General features: G+C 36.5%; 1 protein-coding gene across 1 annotated transcript in view; it reads right to left on the bottom strand.

The window, feature by feature from the left end:
* The window catches only part of LOC136858593 (monocarboxylate transporter 9), a 97,919-nt gene that overhangs the window by 19,963 nt on the left and 55,563 nt on the right, over window positions 1-22,393 (bottom strand). Inside the window, exon 6 of the mRNA XM_067138266.2 lies at window positions 7,512-7,772. Within this exon, the coding sequence (XP_066994367.1) occupies window positions 7,512-7,772 (261 nt within the window). The remainder of the gene's footprint in view (window positions 1-7,511; window positions 7,773-22,393) is intronic.

The raw sequence follows: 22,393 nt of genomic DNA, 5'->3' as shown, positions 1-22,393 counted from the left end.
CAAATGACTAATTTGCTCCTGGTTGGGTTTGATTTAGCTACTGTGCACTGTAAAACAAAAATCAAAAAGAAATGCAAGTGTTATATGCAAGAACCAAGAAAAAGATCTTTGAATTAAGGCTTAAAGGTGTATACTTAATGATTTGTGAATACATACGGCTGACCTTAATGTTGAGCAGTGGCATATACTGAGGGCTACCAAGGATGTCGGTGAAGCCCTAACCTCAGTTGAGAATGATGAAAAACTAAAGCACATTATATTGTAAGCATCTCACAGATTGCTCCCTTTACAAAACTTGAACGCAATGAGATAAAACCAATGTAAATGGTCCATTATTGGACATTATAAATTTTCCAGCTAACTCACTCTTGGTTGCCAGCGTTTTGCCCTCGTGTGCTAGGGTGGGCTCATCAGTTGGTACCTAGCACACCTGCCAATATGCTGGCTAGTACATACCGTGGAGGCCACTGCATAGGCTACTTGGAGCCACCGGCAGTGCCAATGCATTAAGAGACTTTGTCTCTTTACCAAAAATTGATGCCTGCTTGGCCATCAGATGATATAGATGTTGATTCCCATAGGGAACCTGAAATATTTGTTCCGAATGAGTAAATTTATAATACCAATGTAAATGGTCCATTATTGGACATTATAAATTTTCCAGCTAAGTCACTCTTAGTTGCCAGCGTTTCACCCTCGTGTGCTAGGGTGGGCTCATCAGTTGGTACCTAGCACACCTACCAATACGCTCGCTAGTGCATACCGTGGAGGCCACTGCATAGGCTACTTGGAGCCACCGGCAGTGCCAATGCACTAAGAGACTTTGTCTCTTTACCAAAAATTGATGCCTGCTTGGCCATCAGATGATATAGATGTTGCTTCCCATAGGGAACCTGAAATATTTGTTCCGAATGAGTAAATTTATAATACCAATGTAAATGGTCCATTATTGGAAACGCTGGCAACCAAGAGTAAGTTAGCTGGAAAATTTATAATGTCCAATAATGGACCATTTACATTGGTATTATAAATTTACTCATTCGGAACAAATATTTCAGATTCCCTATGGGAATCAACATCTATATTATCTGATGGCCAAGCAGGCATCAATTTTTGGTAAAGAGACAAAGTCTCTTAGTGCATTGGCACTGCCGGTGGCTCCAAGTAGCCTATGCAGTGGCCTCCTCGGTATGCACTAGCGAGCGTATTGGTAGGTGTGCTAGGTACCAACTGATGAGCCCACCCTAGCACACGAGGGCAAAACGCTGGCAACTAAGAGTGACTTAGCTGGAAAATTTATAATGTCCAATAATGGGCCATTTACATTGGTATTATAAATTTACTCATTCGGAACAAATATTTCAGGTTCCCTATGGGAATCAACATCTATATCATCTGATGGCCAAGCAGGCATCAATTTTTGGTAAAGAGACAAAGTCTCTTAGTGCATTGGCACTGCCGGTGGCTCCAAGTAGCCTATGCAGTGGCCTCCACGGTATACACTAGCCAGCGTATTGGTAGGTGTGCTAGGTACCAACTGATGAGCCCACCCTAGCACACGAGGGCAAAACGCTGGCAACTAAGAGTGACTTAGCTGGAAAATTTATAATGTCCAATAATGGGCCATTTACATTGGTATTATAAATTTACTCATTCGGAACAAATATTTCAGGTTCCCTATGGGAATCAACATCTATATCATCTGATGGCCAAGCAGGCATCAATTTTTGGTAAAGAGACAAAGTCTCTTAGTGCATTGGCACTGCCGGTGGCTCCAAGTAGCCTATGCAGTGGCCTCCACGGTATACACTAGCCAGCGTATTGGTAGGTGTGCTAGGTACCAACTGATGAGCCCACCCTAGCACACGAGGGCAAAACGCTGGCAACCAAGAGTGAGTTAGCTGGAAAATTTATAATGTCCAATAATGGACCATTTACATTGGTATTATAAATTTACTCATTCGGAACAAATATTTCAGGTTCCCTATGGGAATCAACATCTATATCATGAGATAAAACGTCGCTCGTATTTCTGAGTGCAAGGCATAGGAGAAAGATAATTATTCCAACCCAGGCTCTGCATCCCTCTCCCTTCACCCCATCTCGCGCAGCTTGCTGTTGAGTGCCCGATAGGTATGGGGACCAGGGGGATAGGTATGCTAGGCTTTGGTCCGTCACATCGCCACTGCTAATGAAGGAGAGATAGCTCAAAGACTCAAAAGTTCTCTGGAAGTTTCTGAATTGACACATGCATTCCTCATTGTATTTACTTCCTCACCTCATACAGAAAACAGAGTGCTGGTATTTCACTCACTTTTGCTTCTACATCCTTGTAGAAAGACACTGCAGGCTACTGTTATAGGAGTAATATAGTTTTCTTTTTATAGGTAGCTGCTAAAATGAAATGCAATCTTTCAGGACTAGTGATCTCTTTGGTTGGTTGGAATTGAACCTTGTGATCATGGGCGGACACCACCACTGATCTTTCGAAGAAGCTAATAAACCAGTGAATGATGGGTACAACTACTGGTAATACTGTGATATTCAAAACTTTATTTTATAATAATAATAATAATAATAATAATAATGATGCACAGCATCTGTATATGTTTGGTGATGACCTAATGAGGATAAACCAAATGTCAAAAACATGATAAACACCCAGTCCCCAAGCCAGGGAATGACGGGGTTGATTCTGAGAATTGAATCAGGCCCATTGGACCAAAGGTAAGCTTTCTCTCCAATTCACCACAAAGCCGGACTTAAATTTGTTAAACCTTAGGCTACTATCTCCACGGATCAGGTGTTGAATATTGACAGTAGCAGAGGCCAGGGCAGTAGCTTGTGAAGCAGCCTTGACAACACAGCATGTTTCTCCATTGGCTTAGTGTATGCAGCTCAGAATGCTTAGGGCTTGACATTTACTAAACCAAATATCAGAAAGGGGCAAAATAAGTTTCGTGGTAGTCCACGTCTTGATCCCAGCATATGCGACTGATATTGATGTTGATACGTTGTCTGATAATAGCTACACAGACACAAGAATAAGTTAAAAACTGGCTCGCATGTTTCTAAACAGATATCCAATCAAGAGTTAAGGTCAGGCATATGTATTCACGAATTGATTAGTATACAAGTGGCCTATGTCAGTAAGTCATTTATGTCAACTTTAATCCTTAATCTGAAGATTTTTCCCTTGGTTCTTGCATATAAGATTTGTATTCCTCTTTTTTTCTTTTTTTTCTAAATCATACCTGACCTAAAGGCAGATCTGCAGTGACTGATTGACCAGAAAGAGATTAGTCATTCGAAATAAGTTTTCAAACAGAAGGAGCTGAAACAAACATTTAAATTGTAGGCACAAACTTTGGTTTTTAGTGACATTCCTAGTATTTTAAGAAAGAGAGATAATAGAGAGATAATCCACCTGATAGTCGCCCCAATTAGGGAATCAAAAGATGGGCCTCCTAATCAGTTCATATGAATAATATTAATTTTGTATGATGTTTGGATTTGGTTTTTAGGTAATTTTAAATATTTTGACAACCGTTGTATGTTAATTATAACTTAAGGTATTTCATGAATTTTGTTTTGGTTTTCATATCATCTTAAATATTATATTTAGTTGGCAAGTCTTGTATTTTAATTATAACTTATTATAATTTTAGAAAATATTTCATGTAGATTACATTTCTGTATTTCAATCTTCATTCAATTAGAGTATATTGTGAGGTGGTTAAATATCAAGTCCAAGAATTGTTTCATGAAATATCTGCTCACTGATGAAGAGAACGAGAAAGGTTCTCAAAAGATGTACAGCATTTTACTGATATAGATTAAATGACATTTTACGGTATTGACAAGGTGGACTTCGATTTTTAACACTGATTTTCAGCGGTATATTAGTATTTCAGAATTGTAGTAAAAGCGGTGGGTTGCATAAAACTAGGTCGCAAGGGGCTGGTGGACCACCTGGTAATAAGGTGATTCAAAACAACACAAACAATGCTTAGTAAGTTTTAAGGGACAGCAACTTGATCATATTTCAAGATGGGACGGATGTCTGGAAATGTATGATGTGGGTGCCGAGTGACATTAAAATTTGGTAACAATTGGGAAATAGTGATGGGTGTGCATTCCATATTTTGTCAAGAAACTGCCATCCTCCACCAATCCAATAAGAGCATCACATCATGTATTAAATTACAAACAGGGTTAGAATTTTTGACCTCCAACATAATTACAGAAACTCCAACGGCAGTGCAGAGATTGGTGCTCATGGTTAATGATGTGTGGTTGTGTGGTCAGTATTTCAGTCCATGTGTGAATTGGTGTGGTAATCAGGAGTCTCATACACCATACCCTTCAAAGTACTCCAAACAAAAATATACCATAAAATGGGGTAAATTTGGATGAGAGTTTAACTACGGTCAAATGTGCGCTTCCTTTTCTTAACATGGATAGACCTGTGTTGATCTAGCATGCATTTTTTGTTGTCCTACCAATTGACAGTCAAAATAGGTTATTTTCTTGATTGTCAGCACTTTTGTGCTCTCTCTGAATTAGAGAATTTAATATTGTATCACGTGGTACTGAATTTATTGTGAACTTTCACAATGTTAGCAAATGTGAATAGAGACTGATTGTTTATGAGTGCTTTATATAAACTGACATTCTGTTAGGATTAACTTACTTAGAGCACCATACATTTGTGAGCATCATCTCTACAGCATTTTAAAAAATTTAGACTCTTGTGCCATGTTACTTCAGATGATGCCACAAGAATGAATCAACTTGGAATCATGGTTTATCATAATTACAATGCGGATGTGCTTGATAAAGCTGTTAAAGAGATACAGAATGAACGAATCATGTACAGAGAAGCCATGAAGGAGTACAGCATACCCCGATCCTAGAAAACAAAGTTAAAAAGATAAACGCAAAGAGCATAGGCAGGCAGCCCATCTTGACTGCAAAGGAGAAAAGCATGCTAGAGGTTGGAATTTTGAAGCTGTGCATAGGGGAATTTCTTTTTACTGTTTAGGTTTCCTGAGTAACCCCATATATCATAAAACTCTGGACCTGTACATGAAAACATGCATGTCTGAAGTTACTTCACACACTCAATAAATAAAAAGTACTCCTTTTGCCATATTGTTTGAAATTACCCATTAAGATGTTCTGTATAGATGTACCCGACAATAAGGATTGGAATAATTCAAGGAATTGTTTTCTCATAGTGCAAGAAAAACTGGAAAAATCATCTAAAACAATCCCATTACGGTATTTCAAATGGTCTTGCAGAATCAAATTACTCTCTCTCCCAACTTTCTTCTGGTTCAACTCAGGGATAGATAAAGACTTTGATAGATATGCTTATGTCAGTTCACAGTAAATGAAAAGGAGTATAGCTTTTAGTGCCGGAAGGCGTCCAAGGACTTCAGCTCGTCAGGTGTAGGTCTTTTGATATGACACCCATAGGTGACCTGTGCGTCATGATGAGGATGAAATGATTATGAAGACGTCACATATACCCAGCCTCTGTGCCAGCGAAATTAACCAATAATGATGGTTAAATTCCCAACCCTACTGGGAATCGAATCCAAGACCAATGGCCAGCACGTTAACCATTTAACCACGGAGCCGGACAGTGCGCAGTGTTCACATTTCTTTATTACTATCTCAATATCTTAATCAATCCCAGGTCAATATATATGTATCATTAGACAAGCTGCTTCATTATCACAATCCCTAAATCAAGTCATGCACAAAAAGCAAAGTCACCTCCGTGCAGGCCATGAAGGCCCTTGGAGGAGTGGAAGGTAAAGGCTTCCACCATTGTTAACCTTGGCACGTGATGGGGTAGAGTGGTTAGCTCTACGCCCGGACGCCTTTGCCCCCAGGAATTAACCTGGTACTCATTTTTGGTGTAGGCTGAGTGAACCTCAGGGCCATATGCACCTCCGAAAGTGGAAATCTCGTTTCTTAAATTTTGCGACTTCCTGAAGGGGATTCAAACCCACGTCATTCCGGGCAAACCAAGCACGCGTTTACCACCTCGGCCAGGCAGCCCCTTAAGTCATGCACAATTTCTTTGAAACCTGAGGGCATAATACAATAAAAATCACAACTCTGTTGACATGGGACAGAAATTTTTCATTAAGTGAAAAATGCGAATCAAATGATTCCTTTTGCAGGTCAAATACAATTTTGCTCAGTCCTGGGTCCCATCTTTATTGTGTCTTTTAAAGGAAATAGAAAAACAAAAACTTGATGTTAATACTTGTTTGCTTTATTCAGATAAGGAATTGAAGAATACTATATTAAAATTTCCATAGATGATTTGAAAGAAATTGTTCATGACAGTGACACTCTTGAACACTACAGGAACACTGTTAAAGGTGCTCAATCAGTCACTACTGATCTGCATTTAGGGCAGTCACCCAGGTGGCAGATTCCCTATCTGTTGCTTTCCTAGCCTTTTCTTAAATGATAGCAAAGAAATTGGAAATTTATTGAACATCTCCTTGGTAAGTTATTCCAATCCCTAACTCCCCTTCCTATAAACGGATATTTGCTCCAATTTGTCCTCTTGAATTCCAACTTTATCTTCATATTGTTATCTTTCCTACTTTTAAAGACACCACTCAAACTTATTCCTATACTGATGTCCTCCCATGCCATCTCTCCACTGACAGCTCGGAACATACCACTTACTACAAGTCATTAATCTCATTTTTGGTCCGTATTGACGATAGTGATTACATACAATTTACAAAATATACATTTAATGTCAACCCAGTCAATACTTACAATACCACACCTTTGTGGTTAAACAACTACAAATGACAGAAAGGTTGCGAACATGCTTCGCCCCCCCCCCTCCCCCCCCAACGAGCATCATCAGCACAATGGACAACCCCAAAACAAATAACCACAACCAAGAATGTTCACAATTATTGGTAAGGAGGCCAAGGTTCTTAGAGGAATGTTATTTGCTTTTCATCACACCGACACAGATAGTCTTATGGCGATGATGGGATAGGCCTAGGAATGGGAAGGAAGCAGCCATGGCCTTAATTAAGGTACAGCCTCAGCATTTGCCTGGTGTGAAAATGGGAAACCACGGAAAACCATCTTCAGGGCTGCCAACAGTGGGGTTCGAACCCACTATCTCCCGATTACTGGATACTGGCCGCACTTAAGCGACTGCGCTTAGAGGAATGTGGCACCATTGAGTAAAATAAAGGAACTGAAATCAAAATATCAGGTCAAACGTTGCATAAGCAATCTAAATTAACCCTTTGTGGGCGGCGGTAATTTTTGTGATTGATACGTATGGATTATTTGAATGAAACATATATATACAACGTTTATACCCACAAAGAGTTAAAAACCCAAATCATGATGAAAGTTCCAGAAACTGTAAAAATAGTTTGTGGGACATAAAGCAAATAACATTATTATTGAGATGATGGAAGTTTATGCGGGTTATTGGATAATACATTTACCGTATGTATGTGAAATGAGCTTCCTGTGAAGTCCATGCTGGAAATGTTGGATATAACAGATTCTTTTCTCCTTCTGGCAGCCATACTGCTACTTGATGTTATTCGTGGCATCTGTGCTCTCTTGCCAGGAAGAAGCGCCTTTGAATTATCGTCAGTTCCTGTGATTTCAATCTTGGGTTTAACCATCAGTAAGGCTGTTTGAGATTCAGGCTCCTCAGGAACACATTCCTTCTTCAACTTCTCTTTTTCCTTCTCAGATACCTGTTAGACATGGAATAACAATAAAATTATTGCTTCATGCAACTGAAATTAAAATATATACAATTTATTATATGATAACTGCATCATGACTGAAAATTAAATGTAAATTTTCAGCAGAGGTCTTTCCATATAAAGTTACATCACAAACTTAAATAACTTAATTCTACTGCTTCTCTTGTAACTGTAGCAGTGTGACAAATAAATTAAACTGACAATGAAACAAATTCCTAATATTTATTTTAATATTTGCTGGAACTAACTTGAAGAATTGATTTCCTAAAATAAAGATTCTTTGTTGTAATCTGAGATTTAAATCTAAGATAATATCAGATTTACAGGTTTATATATTTTTGAATGTGATTACTGATTACAATTTGGAAAAATAGGGTATCAAATATTTATTGCTTTGATACAAAGAGAAAGATAACAATTAAAACTGATAAAAGTAATTCTTATGTTTCACAAAACTACTAGGAAGGGGAATATAGGGACTGGAATAATTTATCAAGATAAATTTCCAGTTCTTTGAAATTTAAGAAAAGACTTAGGTAAACAATTGATAGGGAATTTGCCACCTGGGCAACAGCCCTAAATACAGGTTGGTTGGTCGGTTGGCTGGTTGTTTGGTTGGTTGGTTGGTTGGTTGGTTGGTTGGTTGGTTGGTTCCATATTAAATTTTCCATTCCATGGTTTTGCACCATCTTAGATTCAAATCTCACATTTTGATCATATCTGACACTATTAGTATCTAAGCATTGTGGTATCACAGGAGGTGGTGATTGTTCTAGGAGAAAAAGCATGGACCATGAAGAAATTTGATAGAAGAAGGATGCATTTGTGCTTGGTGTTGGTGACATCTGCTGAGAATACCTTTTACAGCCAAAATTAGTAACAAGAAAATCTTGGACCAGGTCAAGCCAAAAAATCTCCTTGAAAAGGAATATAATGGAACATAATCATAAATAACCAATAAAAAGAAGTATCACCCTGGGAAGGATGTCATACTCCAAATCATGGGTGGCAAAAGATAACTGGAAGACCAAGATCATATTGGTGAGATAGCATCACGATGGCTGGTATGATGGTAACTGAACTGAAAGAAGTTTCCCAAAATAGAACTGAATGGAGATGCACATTCCATAGGATGACTGAGGGATGTGCTCTGCTGAACAGATGAAAAGAGAGATACTGGGATCAGCCAAGGCTATGATTTTTCATTCTTACTATTCTTAATTTACATGGATCAGATAGTTAACAAACTAAGTTGTACAGTAAACAATGAGTGTCCGTTCAACGCTTGTCCTATTCGTCTACAGGGTTGGGTATGAGGTGAGATGAATTATCGTGGCAATTTTTTATGACTGGATGTCCTTTCTGACGTCAACCTCATCGGAGATGAAATGAATGACGTGATATATGATAGTGGAAGGGAGAGAGGTCTGCTCAAGGCTTAATGTCTCCATCTATCGGACAAATCACCATCAGCAGCGCTGTAAGTCCTCACTCCAGGTGAATACTGCAGAGAGGTTTGGAATTTAATCCAGGCTTATGGCATGCAGTCTAGTGATTGCTGGCCAGCATTCTAATGGCAAAATTGTTTTCGACCAACAGGACTGGAATCGGATATAGGCTTGATGCCTTAATGATCATGGCCAGCGGGCGGGTAATAGAACTACAATGAGTGTGCTATGAAAATCAAAACAGACTTAGATAACGATGGTTGAACTATGTTAAGAATAGCATAAGATAATAAAAGCTGAACTGGAATGTGATGATTAATAGATAGTGGTGGGAAAAACAAGTGAAGTGTCCCAATCTAATTGCATTTGACAAAGAGAAATAATAATGATGATGATGATGGTGGTGGTGGTGGTGGTGAATCTACACTTTGCAGTTTATCATATTACGTATTCCAACTTTGTACTGAGAACTATATATATATATGTAAAATAACATGTCCTGACCGACCGACCGACCGACCGACCGACCGACCGACCGACCGACCGACCGACCGACCGACCGACCGACCGACCGACCGACCGACTGACTCATCATCGCTGAGCCAAAACTACTGGACATAAAGAAATTAAATTTAGAGAATACATTTATATTGCAACATAGGTGCTCACTAAGGGCAGATTTTTGGATAATCTGTCACTAAGGGGATAAAAAGGGGGGTGAATTTTAAAAATGTGTGTATCTATATCTCCGAAACTTAACAGTTTAAAGACATGAAAATTGGTACCGTATTTAGAATCTTCTTTAAAAATAAGAAAACACATGGTTTTTTTTTCCTGGAAAATCCTCTTAAGAGGGGTGAAACACGGTGAAAGTGTTGAATACCTTTTATGAGGATACTTATATCTCAAAAACTGAACATGTTGCAGTCATGAAAGTTGGTATTTGGAATCTCCTTTAAAAATAAAGAAATACATACTTTTTGTTCTTTTAATCTACCTAAGAGGGGGTAAACAGGAGTGACAAAATGAGTGAATTTTTAAAATGAGTATATCTACAATATATCTCAAAAATGTAACATGTTACAGATGTAAAAATTGGTATTTTTAATCTTGTGTAAATGTAAAGGAAAATGCATAATTTGTTTTCTGAAAATCCACTTAACGGGAAGTGTTAAAGGGAGTGAATTTTTAAAATGAGCATATCAACAGTATACCTATATCTCAAAATCTTAACATATTACAGATGTGAAAATTGGTATTTTTACTCTTTTAAAATAAAGTAACACATATTTTGTTTCAAACAAAACTCTTAAGGGAGATGGGAATGACTGAAAAATGGGTTGAATTATTTTTATTAGGATGCTGGCATCTCCAAAACTGAATATATTACAGGCATGAAAATTGGTATTTGGGATCTCCTTTAAAAAAATAGACACGCTTTTTGTTTTCTGAACAAACACTTAGGGGGGGTTTAAAAATGACTGAAGAAGGGGTTTATTTTTATTAGGTTACTGGTATCTCCAAAACCAAAGATTGGTATTTGGAATCTCCTCTAAAAATAAGCATGTATTTTTTGTTTTTGGAAAATTTACTTCAGGGGGCTGTAGAAAGGACTAAAAACGGGTTGAATTCTTTTTATGAGGATACTCATATCTTAAAAACTGAAGATGTTACAGACATAAATATATGTATTTGGATTCTCCTTTAAAAATAAAGCAACATTATTTGGAAAATCCAAGTGGGGGAGTCAAATGAATTTAAAAATGAGTTGAATTCTATGTTTGAGGGTACTTATATCTCAAAAACGAAGGATATTATGGACGAGAAAATTTCTATTTGGAATCTCCTTTAAAAATAAAAACACACATATTTTGTGTTGGGTGTAGCGGGGGGTGGGGTGGGGGTGGAATCAACTTAAGGGGGATGTAAAAGGAGTTGAATTATTTTTGTGAGGATAAAAATAAGTGGGCTTAAAACAATACACTCCTAAGAACTATGCATTTATGTGAAACCAATTGAAGTTAAAATTTCAAATGATATCCTAGGTGTTAAATAACAGAATGTTTGAAACAAATTTAACTGCTCAGAGAGTTAAATGGGGGTTAAGATTCGAAAACAAATATATTCATTCCTTCCTCCGAAACAGTTTAATGTATGAAGACAACATTCCAAATAGCGGTAGCGATATGAAATAGGAAATATTTTTTAATGTTCCACCCCTAAAGTGTTAAATGAGGTTACCTCCATAAACAAAATTATTCATCCCTTCAAAACAGTTTGACGTACAATGTTGTGATTTTACAAGAAGGGTCTTCTTTTATGTCCTAGGTGTAAAATATTTTATACTTCAAAATATTTCTCCTCTAAGGGGTTTAGATGGTGGTTGACTATCAGAAAGACAATATCCATTCATCTGAAACCATTTCAGGCACAAATTAAAAAAAAAATGATAGGTGGTCTTCTACATCCTAGATGTTAATAAATATTTAAAAACATTCACCCCTTAAAAAAGTATTCATTCCTCCATTACTGTTCGACGTACAAAATCAAAATTTCACAGGTTGGTCGCCTTTTATATCCTAGGTTTTAAATAAGATAGTGTTTAAAACATTTAAATTCTACCGTATGGGTTTCAAATGAGATCAGAAAATAATCAGTCCCCCAAAACCATTTGATTTACAGGGTGAGTCGGCCGTAAGGTTAGGGGCGTGTGGCTGTGAGCTTACATCCGAGAGATAGTGGGTTTGAATCCCACTGTTGACAGCCCTGAGGATGGTTTTCCATGGTTTCCCATTTTCACGCCAGGCAAATGCTGGAGCTGTACCTTAATTAAGACCACGGCCGCTTCCTTCTAACTCCTAGGCCTTTCCTATCCCATTGTCGCCAGAAGACTTATCTGTGTCGGTGTGACGTAAAGCCACTAGCAAGAAAATAAAATTTAAAAAAACATTTGAAGTATGAACTGAGGGCGTATTTTACAGGCTCAGCTGACAGCAGACTCTCCAAAATGTAAAATTTGAATAATAACTTTCAGTTTAAAACCGTAGCGAAGTACGGGTATCTTGCTAGTCTATGTATATAAAAAACATGTACTAACTGACTGACTGACAGACTGACTGACTGACTGACTGACTGACTGAGTGACTGATTCATCATTGTCCAGCCAAAACTACTGCACATAAAGAAATTAAATTTTAGGGGTACATTTATTTTAGAGTGTAAGGGCTCACTAAGGGAGGATTTTTGGATATTCCATCACTAAGGGAGTGAAAAAGGGGGTGAATTTTTTAAATAAGAGTATCTATATTTCAAGAACTTGAAAGATTACAGACATAAAATTTGGTATTTATAATCTCCTTTAAAAATGAATAAACACATGTTTTTTGTTTTTGAAAAATCCCCTTAACAGGGATGAAAGAAGGTGAAAAAATGTTTGAAAACCTTTTATGTGGATACTTATATCTCAGAAATTGAAGATGTTACAGATATGAAAACTGGTATTTGGAATCTCCTTTAAAAATAAACACATAATTTTTTGTTTTTTGATAATCCACGTAATGGGGGATGAACAGGAGTGACAAATGGGGTGAATTTTTAAACAGGCTACATCTACAATATATCTCAGAAACATCAATTGTTACAGACGTGAAAATTGGTATTAGGAATGTCCTGTAAAATCAAAGAAATATAAATAATTTATTTTCAAAAAATCTACCTAAGGGGAACTGAAAAAGGGGGTGAATTTTTATAATGAGAATATCTACAGAACATCTCATAAACTTAGCATGTTACAGACATGAAAATTGGTATTTTTAATCTTTTAAAAATAATGAAACATGCATTTTTGTTTCCAGAAAAATGCAGGGGTTGGGGGGAAGAGTATAAAGGTCTGAAATAAATCTTTCTATTATGATAGTGATAACTGAAAAACTGAAGATGTTACACAGGTGAAAATTGATATTTGGAGTCTCCTTTAAAAATAAAGGGGAGGAAGTGTGAATGAATTAAAAAATTAGTTGAATTATTTGAAGAAGATGCTTATATCTAAAAACACTAAAGATGTTACAGACATGAATATTGGTATTTGGAATCTCCTTTACATATAAAGGAACACGCATTTTGGGGGGAAAGTCAACATGAGGGTGGGGGTGAAAAAAGGAGTTGAATTCTTTTAATGAGGATACGTATATCTCAAAAACTGAAGATGTTACAGTCATGATAATTGGCATTTGCAAGCTCCTTTATGAAAAAAAAAGTATGCATTTTGGGGGGATCAACTTAACGGGTGGTGGGGGGTGAAAAATGAGTTGAATTCTTTTTGTGAGAATACTTATATCTTGGGGGGGGGGGGGGGTGAAAATAAGTAAATAAGGAGTTGATTTCTGTTTATGAGGATACTTATATCTTGGAAACTGAAGATATTACAGACGTGAAGGTTGGTATTTCGAATCTCCTTTAAAAATAAAGAAACACATATTTATTGGTTTCAGAAAGTCCACTTAGGGAAGAGGGGTGGAAAGTCGTGAAGAAATTGAATTATTTTTATAAGAATACTTACTTCTCAAAAACTGAAGATATTACAGGTGTGAAAACTGGTATTTGGAATAACCTTTAATAATAAAGGAACAAATATTTTGTTTGTTCTTGGAAAATCCACTTAAGGGGCAAAAATAATTGAAAAAGAAGGTGAATTTTTAAAAGGAGTACCAGTATATGTTAAAAATTTAGCATGTTCCACACGTGAAACTTGGTCTTTGGAAAGTCCTTTCAAAATACAGGAGCATTTTTTTAATGTTTTCGGAAAAGCCACTTAACGGGAGGGAAAGAAGTGAAAAAGAGTTTAATTTTTTTATGAGGGTACTTATTTCTCAAAAACTGAATATGTTACAGACATGAAAATTGGTATTTGGAATCTCTATTAAAAATAAACATGTATTTTTTATTTTTGGAAAGTTCACTTAGGTGAGGGTAGGGGAAGGACTAATAATTGGGTTGAATTCTTTTTTATGGGGATACTTATATTTCAAAAACTGAAGGTGTTTCAGACATGGAAACAGGTATTTGGAATCTCTTTTAAAAATAAAGAAACACATTGGTTTCATTTTTTTTCCTTCGACATGAGAGAAGAATATTTCTCACATGTACAGTTCTATGTCGCATGGTCATCTTAGCCCCAAATGGCAATACCACAAACGTGGTTTGCAAAGAGTTTATGGGGTAAATGAAATTAAATTTTTCAGTGAGTTTAGGGATTTTCAGATAATGTTTTAGTACAGTACCAAGGAACAAATTTTAACAAATTACAAAATCCACGCGAGCAATGCCGTATTTTAATAAAACTTAGTGGAATGGATAACATGCAGTGATCTTAAGAGTCTTTTTTGGAATTCTGCACATTATTGGTTCAAGAAAATTATATCCTGTAAACTTTTTGTACACTTCTATGTGGTGGTGTTTTAGTTTCAATGTTAAGCTCTTAAAAGTCATTGTACTCATCAATCTACTGTAAATTATGGTGTTAAAGTAGAGGAAATATTTACAGTGAGTAATTTGTGAATTTCTACGCAATTTTATTATAATTATAACGCTATACTATTTGCAATGTTACATTTTAGGTTATACAGAATGATCCAAAAGTCAGGAGACAGTATTGTTGTAGGAAAGGCTGGTGTGTTGGAAGTTCACATGTCCACATATGATGTTCTGAGGTTGGGGCAAACACAAGGACAAGTGGTGACAACTTGGGCCGCCATATTGGAATCTGTCATCTTGAACTGAACTTAAGTATTTTAAATGGAATGATAGGTATGTGACACATCATTTCCACAAACTGTTTCATCCTATTGTAAAGCACTTCCTAATTATGGCCTGTTTTATTTTTTATCTTTGCAGGTATGACTGACTGAATAATGGTGCTGACAACAGAAGAAGGTATGGAAATCACCATCATGTGTGGAATTCGAAGCACACGTGTAGTGGCTGCAGAGTATAATGCTTTACGTCCCAACAGGGAGCCCTTCTGTCGAGATCTGCTGATTAGTTTGGCCACACCATTGAGGGAAATGGACTATTTTCTGTAAATATGGTATGAATTTCTATGAGTTTCCATTGTAATTATTATGTTACACTAGTCACAAATAATGTTTAACTGTCATGGTTTTTTTTTTTTTTCCTAATTTTCATGAATTTATTTTTTCTTGTGTTATCAGTCTGGATGATTTAATAATATGGACTTGTAATAATAGTTAACATATCTTAGCTATACTGACTACTGCTACAATGCCTGAAAGCAATGGGGAAACTACAGCCATAATTAACTTCTGAAATCATGCAGCTCTCTCTGCATGAATGATGTACTGTGACCATGGCTTCCTCTTGGGTAAAATATTCCGGAGATCAAAATAGTCACGCATTCAGACCTCCGGCTGGGGACTACACAAGAGGGGTCAATCATCAGGAAGATGAATACTGACATTCTGTGAGTCGGAGCATGAAATGTTAGAAGTTTGAATTGTTGTGGTAGATTGGAGAATCTGAAAAGGGAATTGGATAGACTAAAGTTAGGATGCAATTGGTATAAGTGAAGTACGCTGGCAGGAAGAGCAGGATTTTTGGTCAGGCGACTACAGAATTATTAACACAAAATCAAACAGGGGAAATGCAGAACTGGCTTGAATAATGAATAAGAAAATAGGACAATGGGTAAGCTACTATGACCAACATAGTGAAAGGATAATTGTTGACAAGATAGAAACAAGCCAATGCCCACCACAATAGTGCAGATCTATATGCCTACTTGTTCAGCGAATGATGATGAAATCAAAAGAATATATGAAGAGGGGAAAATATTTAATAGAATATATAAAAGGTGACAAGAATCTAATAGTGATGGGGAGAGTGGAATGCAGTGGTAGGCCAAGGAAGAGAAGGTGATGCAAGAGGAGAATTTGGATAGTGGGACAGAGAGGAATGAAAAAGGAAGTCAGCTGTTGAATTCTGCAGCAACCATACTTTAGTCCTGACTAATAGCCCTATTTGGTTCAAACACCACAATCAATGGCTGTATATGTGGATGAGACCTGGAGACTGGAAGGTAACAAATAGACTATATTATGATTAGGCAGAGATTCAGAAACCAGGGTGTTGGATTGCAAAACTTTCTGAGGAGCAGAAATGGACTCTGACCACAACTTGTTGGTCATGAATGCCATTTGAAGTTGAAGAAATTGAAGAAAGAAAGGAATGCAAGAAGATGGGATCTAGACAAGTTGAAAGAAAAATGTGTGAGGGATTGTTTCAAGAAGCATGTTTCATGTGGACTAAATGAAAAGGCTGCAGGAAACACATTAGAGAAAGAATGGACAGTCATTAAGAACAAGGTCATTAGGACTGCTGAAGAAAGGTTATGAGGAGAGGAAAGATCAACTAAGAATCAATGGATAACTAAGGAGATACTAGACCTGATTGATGAACAATGAAAGTACAAGAATGCAAACAATTAGGACAGCAGAAATATAAAGAAATTTAAATAATGAAGTGGATAGAAAGTGCAGGACAGCTAAGGAAGAATGGCTGAAAGAGTGGTGCAAGGATGTTGAAGGGTTGTATGTCCTAGGGAAAGGTAGATCCTGCATACAGGGAAAATCAAGGCAATATTTGGAGAAAGGAAAATTAGGTGTCTGAATATTAACTGTTCAGATGGAAACAAACACTTCTAGGGAAAGAAGATAAGGCAGAAAGCAGGCAAGAACATATCCATCAGTTGTAACAAGATAAAGAAGTACTGTAGATGATATGGTTCTGGAACAAGAAAAGGCTGTTGATGCTGATGAAATGGGAGAGCCAATTTTGAGGTCAGATTCGAGAGAGGTTTGAGAGACCTAAATAGGAACATGGCATCTGGAATTGATGACATACCCTCAGAATTACTGATTGCCTTAGGACAAACCAGCATGGTGAGGTTATTCCATTTAATGTGTAAGATGTAATGATACAGAAACATCCAATTTTTGGCAGAATGTTGTTATACCTATTCCCAAGAAAGCAGGTACTGAGAAGTGTGAAAACTATCACACCATTAGTTTAGTATCTCATGTCAGCAAAATGTTAACATGTATTATTTACAGAAGAATGGAGAGACAAGTTGAAACTGAATTGGGAGAAGATCAATTTGGCTTCAGAAGAAATGTAGGAACACTTGCAGCAATTCTAACTTTACATCTGTTTTGAGAGGGCTGTATTAAGAAGGACAAGCCTACAGACATTGTGTTTGTAGATCTAGTTCGATAATGTTGATTAGATCAAAGCTATTTGTGTTTCTGGGAGGTGATTGGGGATCAGATTCCAGAAAGAAGAATTATCTACAATTTGTACAAAAATCAGTCTGCAGCGATAAGAATCGGGGGCTTTGAAAGACGCAGCAATCCACAAAGAAGTGAGACAAGTTGCAGTTTGTTCCCCTCCTTTTCAATATTCATATAGAACAGGCTGTAAAGGAAATCAAAGAGGAATTTGGAAAGGATTCATTATTCAAGGAGAGGAAAGAAAAAACCTTGAAATTTGCCAATTATATTGTTATTTTATCTGAGTCTGCGGAAGATCTGAAGAAATGGTATGGTCATAGTCTTGGGGAAGGAGTACAAGATGAAAATAAATAAGTCCAAAACCAAAGTAATGGAGTGCAGTTGAACGATGTCAGGTGATGCTGGGAATGTTAGATTGGGAAATGAAGTCCTTGAAGGAAGTAGATGAATATTGTTACTTGGATGGTAAAATAACTAACAAAGGCAGAAGTAAGGAGGACATAAAATGCAGACTAGCACATGTAAAGAAGGCCTTTCTTCTGAACATGGATATAGGAATTAGAAATATTATTTTGAAGACTTTCATCTGGAGAGTGGCATTGTATGGAAGTTGAAACATGAGCAGTAACTAGCTCAGAAAGGAGAATAGAAGCTTTTAAAATGTGGTGTTACAGGAGAATGCTGAAGGTGAGATGAATAGATCAAATCTCAAATGAAAAGATACTGAATTGAATTCTTGAGAGGAGATCAATTTGGCTAAATATGATGAGAAGAGGAGATAGAATGATAGGACATATAGGCAATCAGGACTTGTTCAGTTGGTTTTTGAGGGAGGTGTAGGTGGTAAGTTGGGGTAGATGTAGGATGTAGTTGTTACATAGAAATGAGAAGTTCAGCACATGATAGGGTGGCATGGAGAGAGGTGCATCGACCAGTCTATGGACTGATGATTCAAACAATAACACGAACAACTAACCCCTGTAACTAATTTCGATGAACAATTCATTCTGCCAACAATTATTAATATGGGGCTCAATTGTCAATGTAAATGACTATGATTGTCTGTCATAAGCTACCACTGATTCCATAATCACCTAGTACCTCTAATAACTTTTCTCTTGGTACTGTGAGTATTGTTACCTAGTTGCACTTCCTCTTAAGACATTAATCACTGCCACCAATCACTCTATTATATGTCTTCTCTAGATCTATGAGACATAACTGTCTAGTAGCATTTTGCAGTTACCGTACTTTATGTATATACCAGTACTGAAAATCTGATCCTGAGAGACCCTCTGTGGTCCGAAACAACACTGGTTTTCATCCAACTTACTTTCCACTATTGACTGCACCCTCCTTTCCAAACTGCTTGTGAACACATTGTCTGGTATACTGTTCAATGAAATACGTAGATAATTGTTGCAATCCTTTCTCTTCCCTTATTTGTACATAAATTTAAAAAAAACTTGTGTCCTTATCTGAGGTGATGCAGCTCTCTTCAGGTACACCCCCAATGGAGGTGAGCTGCATGTACCATTTTAACCACATACCAGCCCTCCTACCATTCTTAAATTTCTGGCAGTTCCAGGAATCGAACCCAGCAGCTACTAACACTAAACATTATGCTACGGAGGCAGACTATAGATAGGTGCAATTACCATGTTCTTCCAATCAAATGTACCTACCTACATTCCATGCTGATCCTTTTACTCTATGAAGCCATTTCATCCCCACCTTTCCACTTTATTTTGCCATTTCAGGTGTAATTTCATTTATTCCTGCTGCTTTATGACATTGTATTTTATTTAGCAACTTCTCCACTTCCTCGAGTATAATTTCACTGCCATTGTTGTTTTTAATCCCCATGAAATCCATTGTTTGTGACTTCAAGAGAAAGATTGTGTTTTATGCTGAGATGGTCACATATTGTTTCCATCTGCCTAAATTTAATACTTAAGGAACACTGGGACTGGGTTTCAGGCATTTTTAATGGAATATTTCAGTTTTTTGATTTGACATATTACTGTACACCTGACCATTGCAGATGAATTAGCATTTTTAAAGGCACAGCAAGCTATTTAAATGGTCTGCTGCACAACCATTTAAATGCTCCTTTCTGTTCGTTCCACATAGAACATTATCCTGTACACGCATTTATGCATTTCTCATCAGATAATTATGAAACATGGGTTTGAAATACCCTCTGTACTACTGACCCTACATCGTGCTACTATCTAGTGTTGGGCATAGGCACTATTACTATGTGAAATATACAAATACTTCAAATGTTTGTAAATAAATATTGTTGTAGATAGTCGACAAGAGGAAATTTTGCATTTAGATTCTGTTTTTTAATTTCATGAGTCATTCTTAGTTGCCTATAAAATACCAGTATATTAACTAATTCCATTTCTGTAATATTCAGGAGGTCAAATGGACTGTATTGAGATTGATCTGTCTAAGGCATTTGATAGGTTGGATCATGAGTGACTACTGGCAAAAAATGAGTGCAATTGGACTAGACAAAAAGAGTGACTGAATGGGCTGCTATATTTCTAGAAAATAGATCTCAGAGAATTAGAGTAGGCAAAGCTTTCTGACCCTGTAATAAATAAGAGGGGAATTTGTCAAAGGGCAGTACTATTGGACCTTTATGTTTTCTTAAATATATATAAATGATATGAGTAAAGAAGTGGAATCAGAGATAAGGCTTTTTTGCAGATGATGTTATTCTCTATAGAGTAATAAATAAGTTACAAGATTGTAAGCAACTGCAAAATTGAATTGGATAATGTTGTGAGATGGACAGCAGGGGCAATGCGTATAGTGATAAACGGGGGTTAGAAGTCACGTTGTGAGTTTCACAAATAGGAAAAGTCTTCTCAGTTTTGATTACTGCGTTGATGGGGTGAAAGTTCCTTATGGGAATCACTGTAAGTACCTAGGTGTTAATATAAGAAAAGGTCTTCATTGGTATAATCACATAAATGGGATTGTAAATAAAGGGTTCAGATCTCTGCACATGGTTATGAGGGTGTTAAGGGGTTTGTAGTAAGGATGTAAAGGAGAAGGCATACAAGTCTCTGGTAAGACCTGATATAGAGGATGGTTCCAGTGTATGGGACCCTCACCAGGATTACTTGATTCAAGAACTGGAAAAAGACCAAAGAAAAGCAGTCGATTTTGTTCTGGGTGATTTCCGACAAAAGAGTGGCATTACAAAAATGTTGCAAAGTTTGCGCTGGGAAGACTTGAGAGAAAGTAGACGAGCTGCTTGACTAAGTGCTATGTTGCAAGTGATAAATATCAATATGGTTCCATGTTGAAGATTACTATACTTGTTGGATGTTAATTAATTTATTATTTAACCACCTGTTCAATACATTATAGTCTTATACAATTAGGATTGTAGGATTGTATAAGACTATAATGTATTGAATAGGTGGTTAAATAATAAATTAATTAGCATCCTACAAGTAAGTGTTATGTTCCAAGCTGTCAGTGGACGGATGGTGCGGAATGACATTAGTAGGCGAATAAGTCTGAGTGGTGTCTTTAATAGTAGGAAAGATCATAACATGAAGATAAAGTTGGAATTCAAGAGGGCAATTTGGGGCAAATATTTGTTTATAGGAAAGGGATTTTGGGATTGGAATAACTTACCAATAAATTCCCAATTTCTTTGAAATCATTGAAGAATAGACTAGGAAAACAACTGATAGAGAATCTGCCACCTGGGCGACTGCCCTAAATGCAAATCAGCAGTGACTGATCGATTTGTGATGACAACAGATTACCGTGCTGCATGGTTACTTCTGTTCATAAACAAGTATTCGAGAGAGAGAGTTGTATCTTCCTTCTTTGTAATTTATTGTTTCTTGCAATTTGTATTGCTTTATGTGAGTATATTACTTAGTGATTACAAAATGCATTCAGTCTCTTCCCACTGCCATAAGCTGAAATGCAAAAGCAAAAAGAAAAGAAGAAAGAGTGGCAATAATATTTAAACAATGCATGATTTTAGAAAAATGCCATTTTCTCTGTTTCACATTTTCACACGTATAAAATGTAATATGTGCTACAGATCTGATGCTTTTATCTTGTAAATTCACATTAATGTTCCCTAGTACTTCATCCATAAACATATATATATTACTTTTCATATTGCAGTTCTAGTTTGCCTGTAAAAATATTCAAACCTTAACATTTCAAGAATTTTACAGAAATTAAACTTAATGGGGAGAAAAATTCTATCTTCATAGTAAATAATACAATCTCAAAAAATGATGCACCATTTCATTTATATTAGACTAAGGTACAATCTAATAATAGAAAATTTGTGCTATTTGGATCGGTTGGCATGCTTGACATTTAGAATATTTGAATAATTTGAATATAAATATTGGGAAATAATTAATATCTATGAAACTAGTAAAGCTTCACTGTTGAAATTTGGTACAGATGTTTGTACTGCCACATACATTGAACCAACAAACTATTTAAATTGTATTGTATTGTATTTACAGAAATTAGAAATTTCAGTCTGACTCAATAGGAAAATTTAAGAAATCATATTGCATTACTTTTTCCTCTATTTTTCTCTTATGTTGCATTATCATTTTATAAATAACTAGCTGTTACCCACGGCTTTGCTCGTGGGGATTTCGTAAGTTGATAAAAATTAATGGTTCCTCGATACCGCACTAAGACATTATCTGAAAATCCCTAAAGTATAAAAACTCGCCGAAAAATTGCATTTCATTTATGCCAGAACCTCTTTGTTATCCATGTTTGTGGCATTGCCTTTTGGGACTAAGGTGACCAAGCTCTATATGTGAGAAACAATAAAAAAAAAAGG

Source organism: Anabrus simplex, chromosome 1, assembly GCF_040414725.1.
Source record: "Anabrus simplex isolate iqAnaSimp1 chromosome 1, ASM4041472v1, whole genome shotgun sequence".
Lineage (NCBI taxonomy): Eukaryota > Metazoa > Arthropoda > Insecta > Orthoptera > Tettigoniidae > Anabrus > Anabrus simplex.
Note: the sequence above shows the minus strand (reverse complement) of the source record. Positions and strands in the feature narration are given on the sequence as shown.